This window comes from Rana temporaria, chromosome 3 (assembly GCF_905171775.1).
Source record: "Rana temporaria chromosome 3, aRanTem1.1, whole genome shotgun sequence".
In the NCBI taxonomy this organism is placed as follows: Eukaryota; Metazoa; Chordata; class Amphibia; order Anura; family Ranidae; genus Rana; species Rana temporaria.
Genome location: NC_053491.1, coordinates 292112950 through 292137652, shown reverse-complemented (window position 1 = coordinate 292137652; position 24703 = coordinate 292112950). Strand labels below are relative to the sequence as shown.

The 24703-nt window shown below is 45.0% G+C and overlaps 1 protein-coding gene across 5 annotated transcripts in view; it reads left to right on the top strand.

Moving 5' to 3' along the window:
- LOC120932399 (F-box/LRR-repeat protein 21-like) overlaps positions 1 to 24703 on the top strand; it is a 119768-nt gene that overhangs the window by 35742 nt on the left and 59323 nt on the right. Inside the window, exon 2 of one of the 5 annotated variants that reach the window (XM_040344739.1) lies at positions 13827 to 13885. The exons of the other annotated variants lie outside the window; for them this stretch is intronic. Coding sequence (XP_040200673.1) covers positions 13839 to 13885 — 47 coding nt within the window. The 5' untranslated portion in view covers positions 13827 to 13838. The remainder of the gene's footprint in view (positions 1 to 13826; positions 13886 to 24703) is intronic. 5 annotated transcript variants of the gene reach the window in all.

The following is a 24703-nucleotide window of genomic DNA, read 5'->3' as shown; positions in this document are numbered from 1 at the left end:
TAAGAATCACTCCCTAGGGAACACATTAACCCTTTGATCGCCCCTAGCGTTAACCCCTTCCCTGCCAGTCCAATTTACACAGTAATCAATGCATTTTTATAGCACTAATCGCTGTATAAATGTGAATGGTCGCAAAATGTGTCAAAAGTGTCCGATATGTCCGCCGCAATGTCGCAGTCATGATAAAAATCGCAGATCGCCGCCATTATTATAAAAAAAAATGCTATAAATCTATCCCCTATTTTGTAGACGCTATAACTTTTGCGTAAACCATTCAATATACGCTCATTGCGATTTTATTACCAAAAATATGTAGAAGAATACGTATCGGCCTAAACTGAGGAAAAAACGTTTTTTTTTTATATTTATTTTGGGATATTTATTTAAGCATAAAGTAAAAAAAATGTAATTTTTTTTAAAAAAGGGCACTGTATTTTTGTTTATAGCACAAAAAATAAAAACCGCAGAGGTGATCAAATACCACCAAAAGAAAGCTCTATTTGTGGGGGAAAAATTATAAAAATGTTGTGTTGCATGACCGCGCAATTGTCATTCAAAGTGTGACAGCGCTGAAAGCTGAAAAATGGCTTGGGCAGGAAGGGGGTGAAAGTGCCCAGTATTGAGGTGGATAAAACAGAACTCCTAATATGAAAAAATAACTTTAATCAATATGTTTATTCATTAAAGAATTTATATAGCCCACAGTTCTTATTTTTTATTAATTTTTTGGTTAGTTTTGAATTGAGTTTTCAAGGGGTAAAACCTGTCTGTGTCACTTTGGAGAGATTATCCTTCATTTTCTGTGCCATGTGACACAGGTTTTACTAACACTGGGACAAAAAAAAGCATGGATCTCCTCAAGGAAGACCATACAGTAATAAAACAGTGAGAGGGTTCCACCTCCCTTTCCATGCTCTATCCAAACTGTATTGCATAATATAACATAAAGCGTGCAAGGGTCAGCAGTGCAGGTGCATCTCATAAAACTAGAATATCATCAAAAAGTTAATTTATTTCAGTAATTCAATTAAAAAATTAAAACTCATATATTTTATATAGATGCGTTACACACAGAGTGATATACTTCAAGCATTTCTTTCTTTCTTTTAATTTTGATGATTATGGACAGCCAGTGAAAACCCAAAATTCAGTATCTCAGAAAATTTGAATATTACATAAGACCAATAAACAAAAGGATTTTTAATACAGAAATGTTGGCTTGCAGAAGTGTATGTTCATGTACAGTATAGTATCCACTCAATATTTGGTCGGGCTCCTTTTGCATGAATTACTGTGGCACTGCTGACGTATTATGGAAGTCAAAGTTTCTTTGATAGCAGTGTTCAGCTTGTTTGCATTGCTGGGTCTGGTGTCTCTCATCTTCCTCTTGACAATACCCCATAGATTCCCTATGGGGTTTAGGTCAGGCAAGTTTGCTGGCCAATAAAGCAAAGTGATACCTGATCATTAATCCAGGTATTGGTACTTTTGGCAGTGTGGGCAGGTGCCAAGACCTGCTGGAAAATGAAATCAGCATCTCCATAAAGCTGGCATGGGCATCCGCTGAAATTTTTTCAAAGGGGCGCTTCGGCAGCGGCGATACACAGTCGCATTTTACCCTTTCTTCGACCGCTAGCGGGGGTTAAAAGCACCCCCCCACGTTAAAATGTAAAAACACCCCACTGTGTCCACTGCATCTTTCAATATCTCTTTGTCACTACTGTGTACCCCCTCTCCACAACTGCACCTCTGGACCCCTTTACATTGCACAGCACCTCACAGCTCTGGCCCCCTTTACATTACACAGCACCCTGCATCACTGGCCCCCTTTACATTACACAGCACCCTGCATCACTGGACCCCTTCACATTACAGAGCACCTCTTTCCCTTGACTGAAACACTACACTATATTGACAGTATATTTATTTTTTAGGTCTAAAAGAGGAACCTTTCGGAATGAGGGACAAATGTTTTTGATTCCAGAAGAGGGACAGGCACTCTTAAGTAGAGGGGAGGGGAGCGCTGCAGTCACCGCTTAAATCGTCCCCAGGTCCAGTTCGGCCCTGCTCCTGGCTCTCCCTGGCAATTTCAGGGGGGGCAAACAACCCCCCTTGCCCTATGGAGCGGACGCCCATTAAAGCTGGTCAGTGGGAAGCATTAGGTGCTCTAGAATTTCCTGTTAACCAGTTCCCAACGGCTGTACGACTTTGTACGGCCGCCGGGTGGCTCTGAATCTCTGGGAGGCCGTGTTTTTACGGCCGCCCCTTTCCTCGTTCCCCGCGCGCGCTCCCGAGCGCGCATCGGGGAACTCCTGTACTGGCCGTGTCCCTTGGACACAGCCAATTACAGATCGCGGTAAATAGCCAATCACAGCGGCCATTTACAGCGCGATTCTGTGGCCAATGAGAGATGATCTCAAATGTAAACATATGAGATCATCTCTCATTGCCGGCTCTCCCTCCTCACACAGACAGCGCGTGTGAGGAGAGAGAGCAATCTGTAAATGAAAAAGTATGAATGTATAAAAAAAAACAGTACCCAATCAGTGCCCAGTGATACCAGTGTCCATCTGTGCCACCAGTGTCCACCTGTGCCACCAGTGCCCAGTTCCCACCTGTGCCCAGTGCCCACCTGTGCCAAGTGCCCACCTGTGCCAAGTGTCCACCTGCCACCTCAGAACCCAATCAGTGCCCAGTGATACCTGTGCCACCAGTGTCCACCTGTGCCACCAGTGCCCACCTGTGCCCAGTGCCCACCTGTGCCAAGTGCCCACCTGTGCCAAGTGCCCACCTGCCACCTCAGTACTTTTCAGTGCCCACCTGTGCCACCTCATCAGTGCCTACCTGTGCCACCTCATCAGTGCCTACCTGTGCCACCTCATCAGTGCCTACCTGTGCCACCTCATCAGTGCCTACCTGTGCCACCTCATCAGTGCACATCTGTGCCGCCTCATCGGTGCACATCAGTACCCATCTCAATGCCCACCTGTTTCGCCACATTAGTGCCATCTGTGCCGCCTCATCAGTGCCATCTGTGCCGCCTCATTAGTGCACATCTGTGCAATCAATCAGTGCACATCTGTGCCGCCTCATCAGTGCACATCTGTGCAATCAATCAGTGCACATCTGTGCCGCCTCATCAGTGCACATCTATTCCACCCCATCTCTGCCACCTCAGTACCCATCTCTGCCACCTCAGTACCCATCTCTGCCACCTCAGTACCCATCTCTGCCCATCTGTGCCGCCTCAGTGCACATCTGTGCCACACATCTGTGTGAAGTCGCCAGCAACAATGTCTAAGCGTCTCTATTCCACCGAGCAGGCATTTGCAATTATTGCCGCAAGTGACGAGAGCAACGGGGAGCTCTCGTCTTCCGATTCCCAGCTGGATTCCGATTCGGATGTAGACTACGAGCCAGTCTACAGCAGTGGAACCGATACAGGCTCAGAGGGGGAAGATAATCAGCCCGCCAAAAGAAGGCGCTCTGGTGAGGCAGTGCCATCCACCAGCACCGTCATGCCATCCACCAGCCCCGTCATGCCATCCACCAGCCCCGTCATGCCATCCACCAGCCCCGTCATGCCATCCACCAGCCCCGTCGTGCCATCCACAAGCCCCGTCGTGCCATCCACCAGCCCCGTCATGCCATCCACCAGCACTGCAGTACCTCGGCAGCAAAGGCCAAGGACCCATGCAAGCCTTCCCTATGCCCTTCAGTACCCCTTGTGGCTTCCTCCAAATTCTGGAGAAGCCAACATTCCCCCTTTTACTGCCCATCCAGGAGTCCAGGTGGACATGGACAATTTTTCACCAATACATTTTTTCAATTTATTTTTTACTGAGGAACTGCTTTCTAGCATTGTGGCCCAGTGCAACCTATATGCCCAACAGTTTATCACCAACAACCCCACATCGTCTTATGCCCGTCCCTACAATTGGAGAGATCTAACAGTGGAGGATTTCAGGATTTTTTTAGGCCTCACCTTTTGTATGGGACTCAACCCAAAAAACGAAAAACATTAATTTTGGTCCAAACGCCCCATTTATCATATGCCCATCTTTTCTGCATCAATGCCCAGAAACCGATATTTCACGATCATGAGGTTCCTCCACTTCAATGATAACACCCAGTGCCTTCCCCGAAATGACCCAAATTTTGACAGGCTTTTCAAAATTCGCCCCTTATTAGATTATTTTTCAGAATTATTCCCCCAAATATATACCCCGGAACAACACATTTGTGTCGACGAGTCCCTAGTAAAATTTTGTGGCCGACTTAAAATCAAACAGTTCAATCCAAGCAAAAGAGCCCGCTATGGGGTGAAGATGTACAAGTTATGTGAACGAGCCACAGGGTACTTGTATTCCTTTTTGGTGTACGAAGGGAAAGACACCCAGCTGAATCCCCCCGATTGCCCATACTACTTGGGATCAAGTGCAAAAGTTGTCTGGCAACTTATCACCCCCCTCCTCGATAAAGGATACCACCTGTACGTGGACAACTTCTATACGTCTCTTCCTCTGTTCCACAACCTGCACCGAAAGAAGACGCCAGCATGTGGCACTGCCAGAAAGAACCGGAAAGGCTTTCCTCAAAGCCTTGTGAATACAAAGCTGAAGAAAGGGGAATCGGCGAGTCTGCGCAACAAGGAGGTTCTGGCAGTGAAGTGGAGGGACAGAAGAGACGTGTACATGTTGTCGTCCATCCACAACGATTCCTTTGTAGAAACCCGCAGAAGGCGTGGCACCACCATCCAAAAGCCCACCTGTATCCGGGACTACAATTCGTTCATGGGGGGAGTCGACTTAAATGATCAAATGATGGAACCATATCTACCCACAAGACGCACGTACCATTGGTACAAGAAAGTAGCTATTTATTTTTTTCATTTGGCCGTCTACAACTCCCATATTATTTACCGCAAATCCACCCAAAACCCCCTACACTTCCTTGGCTACCTGGAGGAAATTACCACTTCCCTGATATTCCCGAACGACCTGCCCCAACACATCCGATCAGATGTTCTAAGTCGGCTCTCCGAACGGCACTTCCCGGATAAGATCCCTCCCACAGCATCAGGCCGACGAGCTCAAAAAAAATTTAAAGTGTGTGCCAGTGGAGGAGTCAGACGGGACACAGTTTATTATTGTGCAGAGTGTCCTTCACAACCAGGCCTCTGTGTAACTGACTGTTTCAAACGTTACCATACTAAACTAAAGTATTAGTTTAGTATGGTAAACGTAATCCTCCGTTCCTGCCTTCTCACCCTTTATGCCACTGCCTGCTTTGTAACTGACCCCGGCTTGTTATTGGACCACGCTTCTGCCTAATGATTTTGCAATACCGCTGCCTGATTTGGAATTGACCCTGGACTGTTTTTCGACCATTCTTCTGCCCAACGATTTTGTAATACCTCTGCCCGATTTGGAATTGACCCTGGACTGTTTTTCGACCATTCTTCTGCCTAACGATTCTGTAATGCCTCTGCCTGATCTGGAACTGACCTCGGACTGTTTGACCATGCCTTTTGCCTGCCTCTTGGACTGATCTTGTACCCTGCTACTGGACTAGTGGGATTCAACACAGGGGTCTCACATATGTGAGGGGCACCAGAAAAGTTTTTCTAGATGAAGAAAACAATTGTTTTTGTTTTTTCATCCTAGATTAGGGTCTGGTTGCCCAGAGGCTTCAAAGAGATTTGGGTGGGAGAAGCCTCTACCCCTGTCCCCATTCTGTCCTGAACGAGGCCCTCCTTCTGCCTGTAGGACCTATGCCATCATGCCTCTGCCTGTTGCATGAACTGACCACCTGCAGTATCCCTGCCTGGACAATTGTGTATGCCGTTGCTGACCAAGTCCCTGCCTGCTGCCTGGACCAGTGCTATCCTGCTGTGTAGAACTGCGCTACTATTACCACAGGTAATCTTTTGTTTACGCTTTGCTCAGCATAATGTATTTTGGGGTGTAATTCTTGGTATGTGCATGCTATGTGTCTCTGGAACACCTGACAGTGTTCCTTGCATGTTGGATCTCTATATGTGGTCAGGCTGTGTAGAAGTCTCACACATGGGGTATCGTTTTACTCAGGAGGAGTAGCAGAATGTATTTTGGGGTGTCATTTTTGCTATGTACATGCTATGTGTTGGAAATATCTTATCAATGGACAACTTTGTGTAAAAAATATGCAATTTAATTTTTTTTCCACATATTCCAAAAAATTCTGGAAAAAAATTAACCATTCAAAAGACTCATTATGCCTCATAGATTATACGTTGGGGTGTTAGCTTTCCAAAATGGGGTCATTTTGTGGGTAATTCCATTGTCCTGGTGTTCCAGGGCCTTCAAAAGTGTAATAGGTTGTCAACTAGTTAGATGTGCAATTTATGCTCCTAAAACCCCTGATGGCGCTCCCTGCATGTTGGGCATCTGTATGTGGCCAGGCAGTGAAAAAGTCTCACACATGGGGTATCGTTTTACTCAGGAGGAGTAGCAGAATGTATTTTGGGGTGTCATTTTTGCTATGTATATGCTATGTGTTGGAAATATCTTATCAATGGACAACTTTGTGTAAAAAATATGCGATTTCATTTTTTTCCCACATTTTCCAAAAAATTCTGGAAAAAAATGAACCGTTCAAAAGACTCATTATGCCTCATAGATTATACGTTAGGGTGTTAGCTTTCCAAAATGGGGTCATTTTGTGGGTAATTCCATTGTCCTGGTGTTCCAGGGCCTTCTAAATTGTAATAGGTTGTCAACTAGTTAGATGTGCAATTTATGCTCCTAAAACCCCTGATGGCGCTCCCTGCATGTTGGGCATCGGTATGTGGCCAGGCAGTGAAAAAGTCTCACACATGGGGTATCGTTTTACTCAGGAGGAGTAGCAGAATGTATTTTGGGGTGTCATTTGTGGTATGCACATGCCATGTGAGAGAAATAAGCTATTACAATAACACTTTTGAGAATTTTTTTAAATAAAAAATAAAAATCTTAATTTTGCAAAGTGTTTTGGGAAAAAATTACAACTTCAAATAACTCACCATGCCTCTTACTAAATACCTTGGGATGTCTACTTTCCAAAAAGGGGTTATTTGGGGGGCATTTGTACTTTCCTGGCTTGTTAGGGTCTCAAGAAATGAGATAGGCCTTCAATACATCAGGTGTGATCATATGTGATAATTTATTATGATTTGCACTATAGCTTGTAGACTCTAATGCCCCGTACACACCATCACTTTATGTGATGAAAAAAAAACGACACTTTCTGTGAAGTAAAAAATGACGTTTTTGAAACTTCAATTTTCAAAGACGAAGTTGCCTACACACCATCGTTTTCTCACAATGATCTTGCAAAGTGAGGTTACGTTCCACCACGTTTTACCATTGAAGCTTGCTTCATAAGTAGCTTCTGGGCATGCGTGGATGAAAAAACGTCTTAGAAAACAAAGTTTTTTGCTACACACGGTCAATTTCTGTGAAGTAAAAAGTGCACTTTTGAAAAATGACACATAAAATTGAAGCATGCTTCAATTTTTTTTGGTCGTTTTTTACAAGACATAAAACAACGTTTTCCCCCACACACAGTCAATTAAAGTGACGTTTTTAAAAACGTCATTTTTTTTCATCACATAAAGTGATGGTGTGTACGCGGCATAAAACTTTCACACAGACCAAATAATTTCCCAAAAATTTGGGTTATTTTTATCAAAGACATGTAGCAGTATAAATTGTGGCCAAAATTTATGAAGAAAAATTAATATTTTGCAAAATTTTATCACAGAAACTAAGAAAAATAAAAAAAAATTCAAAATTTTCGGTCTTTTTTCATTAATAGCGCAAAAAATAAAAAACCCAGAGGTGATCAAATACCACCAAAAGAAAGCTCTATTTGTGGGGAAAAAAAGGACAAAAAAATCATTTGGGTACAGTGTTGCATGACTGAGTAATTGTCATTCAAAGTGTGAGAGCCCTGAAAGCTGAAAATTGGTCTGGTCAGGAGAGTGTTTAAGTGCCCAGTATGGAAGTGGTTAAAGGGCTGCGCAAGAAAGAAATGCTGAAATATATCACTCTGTGTGTAAGTTTTTGAATTGAATTACTAAAATAAATGAGCTTTTTGATGATATTCTAATTTTATGAGATGTACCTGCATGTAACTTACAAAGTGCAGAGGTCTGAAGTATGTACCACACAGAGTACAGGAGTCAAGAGTATGAAAAATACTTCTCACAAAGGTGAGGAGAATGCAACACACACAGCACAAGGGTCAGAAGAACGCAAGGCACAGGGTTCAGTGGATAGGTGTGCATATAGCATTGGGTGAGATGTATGTAATGCACAAGTGCAGGGATGAGAAGTACTCAACACACACACAGCACAAGGGTCAGGAGTCCAGGTGTCAGAAGTACATAGGGCACACAGCTCAGAACATAATGTAGAGAATGCAGGGGTCAAAAATGTGTAAGGAACAGAGAGCAGTTGTTAGGAGTATGCAGGCCATAGAGTGCAGAGGTCAGGAGTATATACAGTACAGACCAAAAGTTTGGACACACCTTCTCATTCAAAGAGTTTTCTTTATTTTCATGACTATGAAAATTGTAGATTCACACTGAAGGCATCAAAACTATGAATTAACGCATGTGGAATTATACATAACAAAAAAGTGTGAAACAACTGAAAATATATTTCATATTCTAGGTTCTTCAAAGTAGCCACCTTTTGCAGTAGACACATCTCTAGAACTGTTAAGAGGAGACTGTGTGAATCAGGCCTTCATGGTAGAATATCTGCTAGGAAATCACTGCTAAAGAAAGGCAACAAGCAGAAGAGACTTGTTTGGGCTAAAGAACACAAGGAATGGACATTAGACCAGTGGAAATCTGTGCTTTGGTCTGATGAGTCCAAACTTGAGATCTTTGGTTCCAACCCCCGTGTCTTTGTGCAACGCAGAAAAGGTGAACGGATAGACTCTACATGCCTGGTTCCCACCGTGAAGCATGGCGGAGGAGGTGTGATGGTGTGGGGGTGCTTTGCTAGTGACACTGTTGGGGATTTAATCAAAATTGAAGGCATACTGAGCCAGCATGGCTACCACAGCATCTTGCAGCGGCATGCTATTCCATCCGGTTTGCGTTTAGTTGGACCATCATTTATTTTTCAACAGGACAATGACCCCAAACACACCTCCAGGCTGTGTAAGGGCTATTTGACCAAGAAGGAGAGTGATGGGGTGCTGTGCCAGGTGACTACCTCTTGAAGCTCATCAAGAGAATGCCAAGAGTGTGCCAAGCAGTAATCAAAGCAAAAGGTGGCTACTTTGAAGAACCTAGAATATAAAAATATATTTTCAGTTGTTTCACACTTTTTTGTTATGTATAATTCCACATGTGTTAATTCATAGTTTTGATGCCTTCAGTGTGAATCTACAATTTTCATAGTCATAAAAATAAAGAAAACTCTTTGAATGAGAAGGTGTGTCCAAACTTTTGGTCTGTACTGTAAATCAAATGTGTAATGCACAAAGCACAAGAATGAAGAGTACGTAATGCACAAAGCATAGGGGCCAGGAGTACATAAGGCACTGAGTGAAGGTGTCAGCAGTATGTACAGCAGGGGACAGGGGTGTTCACAGCACAGGGTGCAGGGGTCAGGACTATGTAACTCATAAAGTAAAGGGGTGAGTACTTAAGGCACATGAGTACTTAAGGCACAGAGTGTAGGGGTCAGGACTGTGTAATGTACAAAGGGCAGGGGTCAGGAGTATTTAAGGCACAGAATTTAGAGGTAAGGCATATGGAGCGTACAAAGTGCAGGGGTCAGGAGTACATAAGGCACAGAGCACAGTGGTTAGTGGTATGTATCACACAGGGGTAAGTAGTATGGATATATGTGGGATGCTGAAATACCGCTTTAACCACCAGATTGCTGTTTACTTATATGTTCTTTATATATATTTTTTCTGTGATTCTTTGTACAAAGCTGAAACTGTATATAAGATAATCTGAAATGCCAGACCATTGTTCCTAATTTTTACGAACAGTCTACTGACTGGAATGGTACCAGCGCATTGGAGAAAAGCCAATGTAGCACCAATATTTAAAAAGAGCCCAAAATACATCCCTGGGAATTGCAGACCAGTTAGCCTAACATTAATAATATGCAAGTTCTTGGAGGGGACGATAAGGGATTATATGCAAGATTTTATTAATGAAAACTGTATCATTAGTAGTAATCAGCATAGATTCATAAAGAATCGTTCTTGCCAAACCAATCTATCAACCTTCTATGAGGATGTGAGTTGGCATCTAGATAAAGGAAGGCCCGTGGACGTGGTGTATCTGGATTTTGCAAAAGTATTTGACACAGTTCCCCATAAACGTTTACTGTATAAAATAAGATCCGTTGGCATGGACCATAGGGTGAGTACATGGATTGAAAACTGGCTACAAGGGCATGTTCAGAGGGTGGGGATAAATGGGGAATACTCGGAATGGTCAGGGGTAGTGGGGTCCCCCAGGGTTCTGTGCTTGGACCAATTCTATTTAATTTATTCATAAACGACCTGGAGGATGGGGTAAACAGTTCAATCTCTGTATTTGCGGATGATACTAAGCTAAGCAGGGCAATAACTCTTGCAAGAAGTCTTGCAAGAAGATCTGAACGAATGAATGGGGTGGGCAACTACATGGCAAATTAGGTTTAATGTAAAAAAAAATTAAATAATGCATTTGGGTGGCAAAAATATGAATGCAATCTATACACTAGGGCAGCAGTGTCAAACTCAAATTCATCAGGGGCCACATTAGCAGTATGGTTGCCCTCAGAGGGCCGGTTGTATGTGTAGGACTATGTGATGGGGACGAATGGGGTGGGGTGGGGATGGGATGGGGATGGATGGGATAGGGTAGGATAGGGTGGAGTGGGGACGGGATGGATGGGATGGGGTAGGATGGGGTGGGGTGGGGTGGGATGAGGGCGGGATGGGATGGTGATGGAATGGGGGTGGGTAGGATGGGGTCACCTACACTGACCTGACACCTACACTGACTACTACAATGACTGACACCTACACTGACCCCCCTTCCTGACACCTACACTGACCCACCCTGACTCCTACTTTCTGCACTACTCACACACACCACCCTCCACACAGCTTGGTGCAGATCCATCCTCCTCCTTACCTCTGCTCTTTTGGCTTCCCCTCCATCGCCATCCACCCGCTCGCTCCATGGTGTCCCCGCCGGGGGCCAGGCCAGAGCCATCCACCCGCTCCACGATGTCCCTGCCGGGCGGGAGCCGAAGGTCAGCTATCAGACCCTAGCTGCGCCTCCATGCTCCCATCTCCACCGAGCCCCGCCCCTCCGCCCGCTGTACACACAGCGCCACACCAGAGGGATAGGCAGAGGAGTCCCGTCGCCATTTTCAGTGTTTCCCGCCGCACTGTGATTGGGCGTTTAGGGGTCTTGTGCGGAGGCAGGACTTCAGGAGCAACCGTGATAGGCCAGCCCCATGCCGCACATGACCCCCATACGCCCAATCACAGGGTGCCTGATGTCAAAGGATGTTTACTCGTGTTGCCTGGGAGACAAAAGAGGTGGCGACCTGCCGATTGTTGCGCGGGCCACATGGCAAGGTCTGGCGGGCCGAATTCAGCCCGCGGGCCTTGTGTTTGCCACCTCTGCACTAGGGGGTGAAACACTGGGGGAATCTAGGATGGAAAGGGACCTGGGGGTCCTAGTACATTAAAGGCTAAGCAATGGCATGCAATACCAATCTGCTGCTAACAAAGCAAACAGAATAATGGCATGCATTAAAAAAGGGATAAAGTGATAATTCTCCCACTCTACAAGACTCTGGTCCGGCCGAACCTGGAGTATGCTGTCCAAGTCTGGGCATCAGTCCAGACTTGGACCTATTTCCAGTACATCAGGAAGATGTACTGGAAATAGCGTGAGTACAAAGAAGGGCGACAAAGTTAATAAAGGGTCTGGAGGACATTAGTTATGAAGAAAGGTTGCGAGCACTGAACTTATTCTCTCTGGAGAAGAGATGCTTAAGAGGGGATATGATTTCAATTTACAAATACATTACTGGTGACCTCACAATAGAGATAAAACCTTTTTTGTGGAAGGGAGTTTAACAAGACACGTGGCCACGCATTAAAATTAGAAGAAAAGAGGTTTAACCTTAAACTACATAGAGGGTTCTTTACTGTAAGAGCGGCAAGGATGTGGAATTCCCTCCCACAGGCGGTGGTCTCAGCGGGGGACATCAATAGTTTCAAAATACTATTAGATAAATACCTGAACGACCACAACATACAGGGATATACAATGTAATACTGACATATAATCACACACATATGTTGGACTTGAGTCTTTTTACAACCTCACCTACTATGTAACTATATGTAGCGCCTATGTACTTTATAGTGTTGGTGCTAGTCAAATTTAAGGGTAGATCAGAGTATAGTTAGACTCTGATCCTGATTATTAGGTGTGAGAATAGGGCCTCTGTCTCAGCTTGGCTGTGCTGTGGGCCATTCTGCTGTATCGGGGTGTTCTTTCGGTACTGCAGGTGGAAGCAGTGGAGTCAAGGTTTTTGGTGCTTTTCCCAGCAGTCAATCACGTGGGTTCTTCTTCGTCCAGTGTGGCACCCACCTTTAGGGTGGCCACATCACGGCGCCCCGGCGTTATGGCCTACCTGGCCGGAGCGTGCGTGCCACGCAGTGTTCCTGGCTCTGGGACCATGTTGGCCCGGAGCACCTGAACCAGCGATGGGGATCCAGTGAGCGACTGGGTTCCCTTGTTTGAAGATCCCAAGCTGTGTGGGGAGTCGGTCTGAGGAGCGCCATTGAGAGGCTGGTGGTCCAATAGGGCTTGGACGAAACCACCGGGGATCACAGGTAGCCGGACACTGCGGGACTGATCACCTGTCAGTCGGTACCTGGGCGACAAGTTGAAGGAGATCCAGACGTAACTCAACCAAGGAGGCATATCTCCAAGAATTCTACCCAGAGGGGACCTGTTTCAGAGGTATCTTTTGAGGCTCTTTGAGAGGGGTCTGTGGCAGAGACTTTCTCCCAAGTTCAAGTTCACCAAGGAGGGTCTGTGGCAGATACTTTGGCTGCCAGATCAGTGAGAGAGGCCTGTCCGGGTACACTGAACCCACTCCAGCGAGAGTGGCGCAGAGAAGTGTTACGTTTGGGAGCAGGACTGTTTCTTATCATTACGCCTGAATCTGCTATCCTTCCTCCTTTCAACTTTACTTTCCTCACCACAAGTTTATTGTTTTTACCCGGCTGGGTAAAAAAGAGGACAGCAAAAGAGCACCTGTCGTGGACATTCCTTTACTTCTGTTTATGCACATACGCATCACTCGCCCCTAGAGAATTCGGAGGAGCCACGAGGTAACACGCCACCCAAAAATTCAGCAGCTCCAATGGGGGTAATGCTACATATATGTAACCATGTAACTATGAAATCTGGACACTGTATGATGACAGCTCCAGCCCAGTGTAGTCTGCTTCGAGGCAGTGTGGCTGTGTTTAGGCTGGGGTTGTCATAAAAGAAGGGAGGATGAAACTCTTGAAGCCTTCTGTAAATCTCATCTATATAGTGTAATACTGGTGCAGACCCATGACTTTGGCAGCTATTAGCTTCTGTGTCTGCCCACCACCTGTCATACGTGCCGCACAGAGCTAATGGAGGTGGTCCAAATAAACATTACAGTTATACAGTATATTGAAAAAGAAAATGCAGGTGGTCAAGGCACAGGGACCTTTGCCCTTCACTAGTGACACCCACACATATTGCTCTTTTTCTACAGGAGGACATAAAGATGATCTTATTAGCATGTCCTGAAAGCTATGGAAGGAGAGGTGACAGGTACTAGAACTTCAGCAGCCACTTTTTTCTGTAGTCACACATGAGAAGGATGAACTCCTATATTCATTTAGGCTGCATTCATACCTGAGCGTCGGCCGTTTGGTCGTTTTTTCTGGCGTTTTTTTCCGGCGTTTTGTCGCGCGTATTCATGCTTATTTGTGCATTTGCATACAGCGTCGTCCGACGTTTTTGTACTTTGACGTTTTTTATTTTAGCCAATAGGAAAAATGATAATCTTTTCATCACTTGTTAATATGTTGGTAGATTTTTTTATCTTCTGCCTGGGTGAAATGTTCTATTGATTAAAGCGAGGAAACACTCGTAGCGAACGCTCGTTGTCGCACTTGTCGCTTGAATCGAGCGTTTTCATTACTTTCTATGGGAAATGGAAACGCTCAAAAACGACCAAACCGCCCGATACGCAGGACAAAAAAGGGTCCGGAACTTGTTTGAGCTTCAGGCGTTCGGCGTCAGGCGTATTGGAGTGGAGATGTGAACCATCTACATAGGGAATAATGTATTTTTTCCCCTCAAGCGTTTTTGAGCGTCGCGCTTCAGGCGACAAAACACTCAGGTGTGAATGCAGCCTTAAAGCCAGGAGTATCTGAAGGATGTTTGCATTTTGCAAAAGTAATGCAGAACGTATCTTGAAATATAACAGGCCTTGAGATTACATTTTTGTTTGGATTTTTACTTGTAAACACTAATTTAGCCCAGGTTCACACTGAGCAGCGGGAATGAAGCCGTGCGAGTTCAGCTCGATTTCACTCCCACATGTCAGTCTCGATTTCAGTCGTGATTTCAGAGACATCTGTGCAGGTTTCTGTAAATCACAGCCTGAAATTGCAAAAAGTAGTGCAAAAACAACTTTTTGAAATCGGTGCAGGGCCACAGATGCAGCATAGCACCGATTAGGACGGTGCCATTGACGCCAATTGCCACCGATTTGACATGTGAACCAGCGCTAAAACACATAATACGTCCTGAATTGCTGTATGTCAAGGCAACCCAATTAAATGTAATTGTATTTTACAAACAAATAGCCATGTAGTATATTTTCTGCTAATATTTAAATTTTAGGACTTTTTTCAAAATGCTCATTATTTGCAGCTAATCATTTTTAGTTTTCAGGAGTATGCCCACTTTAGACAAATAAACATTGACCGCTATGGGCTATTTTAGGTCATAGTCCTTTGCGCAGTTAAATAAGACCATATAGAGTAAAAGGTGATATTATGTATTTTTAATGGACCCTACTATTTATATGATTCAAGGGGTTAACACAATAATGTTATTTTTGTGTGATTAAAAATTCTCTTTGCATTGTAATCTGCAGCCAGCTATAATTTTTTGAAAGTTGTAAAAATGCAAATGATGCTTCTTTGCAATATGCCAAATTGTGACATGTTGTATACAATTTGTGTACACAAATTGCCAAATTTCTTGCTTATTGAATTTTTCAAAGGGTGAAGTAAATTGGAGGTATCCCCATCTATAGGAATATCATTTTTGCTGACATGCTGGGGTTGATTTATGTACTAAAGTAGCTGAGAATCTTCACACATCAAATTGTCTAAATACTCAATTATTCCAATAACTTTCAGATAAAATTTGTAAATGCTTTAAGCATGACTAAAACTATTCCTATCCAAACAACATTTTTTTAAGCCCTGGTTCACATTGATGCTACTTTGAAATCGTGCTACTTCACTTGAAGTAGCGCAATTTCAAAGTAGCAAGATCAGCTTGATTTTAGGTGCTACTTGATAGACATTCCTTTTGAAGTCGCACCTGAAATCGGCAAAAGTAGTGCAGGAACTACTTTTTCAAATCGGGGCGGCGCCGCAAAATCAGTGTCGCACTGATTGGAACAGTGCCATTGCTGCCAATTGGCTGCAACTTGTCATGCGATTTGATCTCTCAAACCGCATGACAAATCGCTACAATGTAAACCTAGGCTTAATTTTCTTTTCTTTTGGTACCTGTTCCCCAGGGTCGTGCCCGGCCCCATGCCATTTGCTTGACAACCCCTAGCCTTTTAGCCAAGAAAATTCCCATTACTGTTTAACATTTAGCTCCTGTTGACTTTAATAGGTTTTGTATTCGGCAACTGCACTTTACACATGTTCGCCGAACCCCGATCAACCCAAACCCAGGTGTGTTTGGATCATCACCTATCAGGAATATATCTCCCTTTGTTCGTAGTGCCAGTATGAATGCGTGCCTGTCATCAACCAAATATACATAATATACATAATAGACAAACCTTCTTGACATTTGAAATAGCAGACATGTACAAAATGTACTAGGGCTGTGGGTGAAGTCCCTCGTTTAGCTGAGTCATCAATGTTCAGTTCTTGTACAGTCCCACTAATTTCTTGTACAGTCTCACCTTGCCAGCTCATCGGTGCCTAATGTTAGGATGCTGCCTGCACTAACACAAACAGGCAGCCCAAGAAGGCAACACATTGAAGACACACCTCTACTTGTCCTCCAGAGGAAGTGATTGAAATTGGCTTTGTTTTTGTCCTGGGCTGCCTGCGCATACAGCACAACATAGCGCTGTAGTCTTACCAAGAGAGCATGAACAAATGGCTCTATGGGACCCTGCTAGGCAAAGGAGCAACTCTTAAAAAGGAAGGTGGAGCAACGATAATTGGACTGGCCAAATGAGGAAGAAAGGAAAAAAGGAGAGAGGCAGAAACTAATGTAAGTGTGCTAAAATAAACTAAAATAATATTAGGGTTCAGTGTCACTTTTTTTTTAATTCCCCTTTCTCTCTTAATTATCATGTCACTGACAAGTTATGCCTAGCAACAGAATCTCTAGTGAGATACCCTTCTGTGTTTGGTGTTGCGCTGCACTGAACATCCATGGAAATTACTTTATTCTCTATGGTGCCTGTTTAAATCAATGCAGCGCAGCTGAGCAAGTTTTTTGAATAGATGCAAGCACTTCTTTTGATGCAGTACAGCATGTTTTTTGCATCTCAGACTTCAAAGGAAACTCTCCAAAAATGCATGTAAAATATATGTACATGCGTTTTTAGTGCATTTGTGGCAAAGTTTTGTGTATAAAATTCCTCTCCTACAAAAAAAACAAATGAAGCATGAAAAACTCATCGAAAACACACAAGGTCGCACTACAAAAGTGCACTGCAAAAATGTTTCGTCATAAAGAAGCGCTAGTGTGAACATGCACTAGAGCAGTGGTTCTCAACTCCTGTCCTCAGGACCCACTAACAGGCCAGGTTTGATGTATTAGGCTTCATTTCCACTGGCGTTTTTACAGCCACTTTTCTGAGCGTTTTTTACAGCTTAAAAACGCCTGTCCATGTTATTCTATGGCATCATGCCCACATAGGCGTTTTTGAGCTGCAAATGACATAGGCGTTTTTGAGCTGTAAAAAAAACGCAGGACCAGGGCGTTCTGAAGCTCCAGAGTAGAGCTGTAAAAACGCCAGACGTTAAAAAACGCTCAAAAACGCTCAAAAACGCGACTGCAGCATTTTTAAAGCTGCAGCTCACAAAAAATTTTTTTTTTTTTTTTTTTTTTACAAAATAAACATGGACAGGCGTTTTTAAGCTGTAAAAAAGGCTAACAACAGTGGCTGTAAAAACGCCAGTGGAAATGAAGCCTTACCTTGGGGAGATGCAGACTAGAATACTGCAATCACTGAGCAGCAATTGATATCACCTGTTATGTTTTTCAGTTACCGGTATCTTGCAAACCTGGCCTGTTAGTGGGTCCTGAGGACAGGAGTTGAGAACCACTGCGCTAGAGTAAGGAGAATTTGATTTGCTATTAGCTACTGTGCTTAAGAATGACCACTCTCTAGTGAAGGTGGACCTTCTATGAATTACAATGACATCCATTTTACACATAGATACCATGTTGTGTTTACACTGTGTATACAGTACATGTATTTGTGCATATGTGTGTGTATATATATGTAGCGGGGTATTGCCCTTTCTTTTTTTTTTGAAAAATATTTTTATTGGATTTTTACAGTACATTGGAAGTAAATAAAGTAAGTTTGATTCATATACAGTCATGTATACATTAAACCAGGGGTGCCCAACCAGTGGCCCGGGGGCCACATGTGGCCCGCTGAGCCCTTTGATGTGGCCCACGACCTCCTGATCTGGGATGGAATAGAAAACTGTTATTAAAGGTCAGTTTTATTACTAAAATCTGTGTATATATGGGCATATCTTTTCTACAGTAGTTACTGGGCTGCTTTTAAACTGATCCACAGGTGCAGAGCAGTTTACCTGCGGGTTACCTGCACTGAGCCATAGACTTCTGTTATTACCTGCGAGTTTGGTGAGCTTTCTGAAAGTGCACCAAACCTACAGAATATAATAGAAGTCTATTGCAAAGTGCAGGAAAGCCAACGGTACACTGCATTGTACCCGTGGTGCGGGTAAACCACAGCACATCAGTGTGAAAGCAGCCTTGGGCCCCTTTCACATGGTCAGTCCAACAATCTGACCAATTGGACCCTCCATTCACCTCTAAGGCCCTGTACACACGATCGAACATGTCTGCTGAAACTGGTCCGGAGAACAGTTTCAGCGGACAGATCCGACCGTGTGTACAGCCTAGCAGACAGGTTTCCAGCAGACAAAAGTTTTAAAGCATGCTTTAAAACTTATCTGCTGGAAACCCGTCTGTCCGACATGTCCGCTGGTTAGTACGCTTAACCAGCGGACCGAAATCTCCCGCATTTTACTTCCTGGTTTGCGGACGTGGCGGCGTCAACGTCACCGCTACATCACCACGCTGTCTGTCCGCGGGGATTTTGGTTTGATGGTGTGTACAACCATCAGACCAAAATCTCCTAGCAGACATGTCAGATGAAAACGGTCCGCGGACCGTTTTCATCAGACATGTTCGAGCGTGTGTACAGGGCCTCAGAATTGGCATGCATAAACCGACTTGTGTTTTACCTCCAATACGATCCTCTAAAAAGTAACGTGGGCTGTGTCCGTGTCCGCTCTGCATATGCAGAGCGGACATGGACATGCCATCCACCCGCTCCGCTCATTGCGCCCACGACCGATTACCAAGTCGCTTAAGTGGCCCTCGCTCTTCAAAAGGTTGGGCACCCCTGGATTAAACTAACAAAATACAAAAACAATAAAACAAAGGAGGTTAGAGCGCATGGCAGAGCCCCTGCCGTATGCCCGCTCCCTTCCTAAGAATGAAGTGTGAGCTTCAAAGGAGGAAAGGTAAGGGGAGGGAAGAAAGAGTGGAGGGGGAAAAGGGAGGGTAAAGGGGTGATTGCTTGCTGAGTGGGGATTAGTTGCTAATCAGTGTAGAGAAGGGCGGAGGGAGTAGGTTCTGGAAGGTTGCAGTACATGTAAATGGTCATCCCAAGAAGGGAGAAAGAGTGATGATAGCACCACCCGTCTCCCATGGGCCTCCGCCGTTAGGTAGTCTCTGAGAATTGCTTTCAGTGACTGCCAGAACGATCCGCCCGATGAGTAAAGCGACTTCGCTTGTATGGTGGCTTAGTCGGGCTGCCGGGTTGTTTGCGGGATGCAGAAGAAGTAGCCGGAGACGAGGAGGAGTCCTCCGCAGAGTTGGTGTGGTCCATTCCTGTGCCAGCTGATGCAAGGTATCGATCCGCTTCATCAGGCGAGGTAAAAGTGAGGTGTTCCCCTGACTGCGTTTGGATGCGCAGGGTGGCCGGATATGCCAGGGAGAATTTCACTTGATCGCGGTGCAAAGTTGAGCAGATTGTGGAAATCTGCAGGATCAACTGCCTGTATTTCTGGAGCAGCATGCGGCTGAGAGAAATCCCCTGTGTATGGAGCGGCCGCCATTTTGACTGGGTCTGGAGCCGCGTCTCCCGCGGGGGGTGCAGAGGAGACCACTCAAGCGTACGATCGCTCCACAAAGCGGTCCATGTGTGCCCGCTATGTAGCGGTAGTGGATGGGGGTTACCCTGAAGCTCTGGCCGGCTCTTTGGCAGAATTTGGGAGGATGGCGGCGGGCGCTGTGTCTGGCTACCGCTGTCTCATGTGGCGCCGGAACCGGAAGTATCGCCCTTTCTGATGTGAAACAAAAGACTACCATTGCTGATCGTGAAGGATCTCAGCTCCCTCCGGTGGCCGAGTTGGGTTAGAGCCACCTGTTGTTTACACTTCATTCTAGTACCGCAGTCAATGTTGGGGGATTGAGTTCAGAAGGAGAAGAGACTCCATTTGCCCTGGCCTGTAATGAACTACATTACCCAGAGAGCAGTTGTGCAACCCCAAGATGCTTTGCCTTCCGCACCACCTGCTGAGGGAGGTAATTTAAGGGAGAGGACCTGTTTGGCGTGCTCTCTTGGGACCGCCTCTTCAACCCAGGAGGACACTGTTAGTAGTGTCTCCACGGGGAGTAGGCCGCAGTTGTGCCCGGGCGAAGTGGCTTTGAGAGGGAGAGACAGAGATTCTGCCGGAGTCATCGGAAGAGATCCCTGTAACCCTACGGAAGGGCGGATCGTTGATATCCATCTTTGTGGTTTGACTATTCAGGAAACTTTTACTATTACCCTTTTGGATTATAAATTCCTTGAACAGTGCACGAACTGTTAGCAGGAGACTGTATTGAAGTTTGGCCTGGGACGCCAGGCCATCGTGATTAGTTATAGCTGTAGTACCCAAGGGTTATCTATTTAGAGTTGTATATTCACTATATTCATTGCATTGCTCGTTGACTGAGTAATCAGTTCTATAACTTTATATGGTATTGTAGAGAGGCAGAGAGCAGGGTGAGGTCTGGCAAGAGGGCGTTTCAATGTATGTGTTTTGTTGAAGGGGTCCCTCTTGCTGTGTGCTCACACAGGTCTATTTGACATTATAGCCTAGCTCACACTTAAACCTTAATATTGTTACTGATGCTGCAGGGATCTGCAAATAGAGTATCACTGTTTTACTCATGTTCCTTTGTTTGTTCTTTAAGTAAAGCATTATTTTGGTTATCTTGAAGTCTGTGTGCAGCCTATCTTTCATACTGCAAGATCCCCTTCATTTAAGGCAGGGGTGCCCAACCAGTGGCCCGGGGGCCACATGTGGCCCGCGGAGCCCTCTGATGTGGCCCCTGACCTCCTGCTCTGGGATGGAAAAAAATAGAATATAACACTGTTATTAAAGGTAAGTTTATTACTAAAATCACAGTGTATATATGGGCATATCTGTTCTGCAGTGGTTACTGGGCTGCTTTCAAACTGATCCCCAGGTGCAGAGAAGTGCACTTGTGGGTTACCTGCACTGATCCATAGACTTCTATTACTTGCGAGTTTGGTGTGCTGAGAGCAGAGTGGGCTCTATAGAGCCAAGTGGGCTGCCATCCACCCACTGCTCTCATTGTGGCCCGCAACCGGTTACCAACTCGCTTAAGTGGCCCTTGCTCTTCAAAAGGTTGGGCACCCCTGATTTAAGGTAACCCCTTTTATTTGAATAATCTGTTGTAGTGTAACGGGATATTGTGCTTCTCCACAAGTTACTGGTGCCCACAACTCCCATATAACCAGGTGCGTCAAGGGAGGGTTTTGAGCCACTTTAAGGGGTTAATCATAGAGCGTAGACCCAAAACAACCAGCAGCTCCTCCGGGGGTAGTGCTACATATATATGTGTGTGTGTGTGTGTGTCTCACCCAGCACTTATTGTGATGAGATTGTTTTTTCGGGTCATATATGACGCACATGGGGAGGATACACTGATTAAAAGAACAGAGATCCCTTCTAAGTATCTGGAGCATGGTGACTCCAGGTCATGAGGACAAAGGGGATTTGTAAAGAAGATGCATGCTTAAAAACGTGGTGCAAAATTATAACTCAGCAATGACAATAAAAACAGAGTGACACGTGAGTAGGAATTTTAGGTGTAAATACTGCAATATCAGATATCTAAAGCATTTGTGTCACTCCGCCGCTAAATTCAGTTTACATGAGTTAATCCTCATTCAATTAATGGATAACATTGTATCTTTATATTACATTGCTCCTTTGGGTCAGAGGGATGATTTTTCATGCATCCCTTTCAAATGGGATTTATTTCAAAGACATAGACAGTAATGTTCATTATTATAATTTTCCTTAAATGGGTTGTAAAGGTTTGTTTTTTTATTTTCTAAATAGGTTCCTTTAAGCTAGTGCAATTTGGTTCACTTACCTTTTCCTTCGACTTCCCTTCTAAATGTTTTTTTTTCTTTGTTTTCTTTGTCTGAATTTCTCACTTCCTGTTCCTCCTCAGTAAGCTGTTCTGGCTGACTAACCACCGCTCAGATGATGGGGGAAATCTTACTGAGGAGAAACAGGAAGTGAGAAATTCAGACAAAGAAAAAAAACATATAGAAGGGAAATCGAAGGAAAAGGTTAGTGAACCAACAACGCACTAGCTTAAAGGAACCTATTTAGAAAATAAAAAAACCTTTACAACCCCTTTAACTCGGCAGAAAACCAACTAATATAGACCTAAACTGACTATTTCCAAATTTTAAGCATGTTCATATTGTGATACGATCACAACCTGCTCATCAGCTGTTTCAAATCTGAACCAAATAGGACTGGGCTTTAAATGAAAATGTTTGACTTGTCAAAAGTCAGTAGTTGAGGACCTCATCTATGCTGCGCAAGAGGTAGAATGAACGAAGGCTAAGCAGGAGGGATTCCCCCATCCCAACGCTGTATCCTGGCTAAGGCCAACAAGGCCCAGGCCTAGAGCAGCCCTTTGCAGGGGGGCAGCATGGAAAGAGTCCCCGCCGTCTTGCGCTACACTGTTGGTGTAACACCAGTCTGATGAGGCGGACTGGGCTGAGAGCCAAATTGTGGGGGGGGGGGGGGGGGGGATTGCTTCTGATTTTGACTGTCCTATCATCCTGGACCATAAGCCTTCCTCACTGTGCTATATGTTTTCTTCTGCACCATTGGCATGGTTATTTCTTCTTAGTCCTCTCTAGGAATGAGCTGAACACCCCCCCGTTCGGTTCGCACCAGAACCTTCGAACAGACCGACCGTTCGCGCGAACATTTAGAACCCCATTGATGTCTATGGGACTCGAATGTTCGAATTCAAAAGTGCTCATTTTAAAGCCTAATATTCAAGTTATTGTCGTAAATGTCTTTGAATACCCAGGTCTTGCCCCATGGAACATGTATCAATGGAAATAAAGTTTTAAAAACGGTCGTTTTTTTCAGGAGCAGTGATTTTAATGATGCTTAAATAAAAAAATAAAAAAATGAAAAATTCCTTTAAATATCGTACCTGCTGGGTGTCTATAGTATGCCTGTGAAGTGGCACGTGTTTAGAACTGTCCCTGCACAAAATGAGATTACTATAAGAAAAAAGTAATTTAAAACTGCTTGCGGCTTTAATGTAATGTCTGGTCCCTGCAATATGGATGAAAATCATTGCGAAAAATAGCACAGACACAGACAGTACACACACCACATAGCTTTAGGTGCAAACTACAGAGCACACGGCCAGTACACACCAAGTAGCTTTAGGTGCAAACTACAGAGGACGCAGACAATAAACCACGTAAGAATACTGCAGCTAGCACAATCACCTGCCTGCCAGTAAATTAGGAAGAACTGATCTAGCTAAACTATACAGTGTATAAATATATGTACAACACCTGGGATGTATATATATCCTCTACACACTGTAACATTAACTGACTAGCCTGCCTGCCTGCCTGCTCTATCTACCTGCAAAAAATGACACTCTCTCTGTCTCTCTAACCACCGCCGCAACACACTACACAAGGCCGACCTGTGGGCGGCCTTTTATAGTGTGGGGCGTGTACTAAACCCCCTGAGCCATAATTGGCCAAAGCCACCCTGGCTTTGGCCAATTATGGCTCTCCGTTTTTTGCAAGCTGTGATTGGCCAAGCATGCGGGTCATAGTGCATGCTTGGCCAATCATCAGCCAGCGATGCCGCAGTGAATTATGGTCTGTGAAACGTAACTCGAATTTGACGCGAACGGCGAACGATCGAACATACGATGTTTGAGTCGAACATGAGTTCGAATACGAAGCTCATCCCTAGTCCTCTCCAAAAAATTATCAGAAATTTGTGCTTAACCACTTGCCGCCCGCCAATGACAAATTGACGTCAGCAAAGTGGTTGTAGAATCCTGACTGGACGACATATGACGTCCTCAGGATTCTGAGCCGCTGCGCGCCCCCGGGGGCGCGCATCGCGGCGATCGTTGTTGCGGTGTTGCGGGGGTGTCAGATCGCAACAACGATCGCGGCGATCGTTGTTGCGGTGTTGCGGGGGGGTCAGACTGACACGGTGGCTCTCCTGACAGGGGGGGGTCGCGCTGATTGTTTATCAGCGCAGCCCCCCCTCGGATCGCCACATGGACCACCAGGGAAGCCCACCCTGGACCACCAGGGAAGGGCAGGAAGAAAAAAAAAAACGGGGCAAAAAAAAAGTCTAAAAAAAAAAAAAGTTAAAAAAAAAAAAAATAAGTCTGGAAAAAAAAATAAAGATGCCAATCAGTGCCCACAAATGGGCACTGACTGGCAACAAAAGGAAAACAGTGCCGCCCCACAGTGTCCATCAGTGCCGCCCCACAGTGTCCATCAGTGCCGCCCCACAGTGTCCATCAGTGCCGCCCCACAGTGTCCATCAGTGCCGCCCCACAGTGCCCATCTGTGCCACCCCACAGTGCCCATCTGTGCCACCCCACAGTGCCCATCAGTGCCGCCCATGAGTGCCCATCAGTGCCGCCCATGTGTGCCCATCAGTGTCGCCCATGTGTGCCCATCAGTGCCGCCTATGTGTGCCCATCAGTGCCGCCTATGTGTGCCCA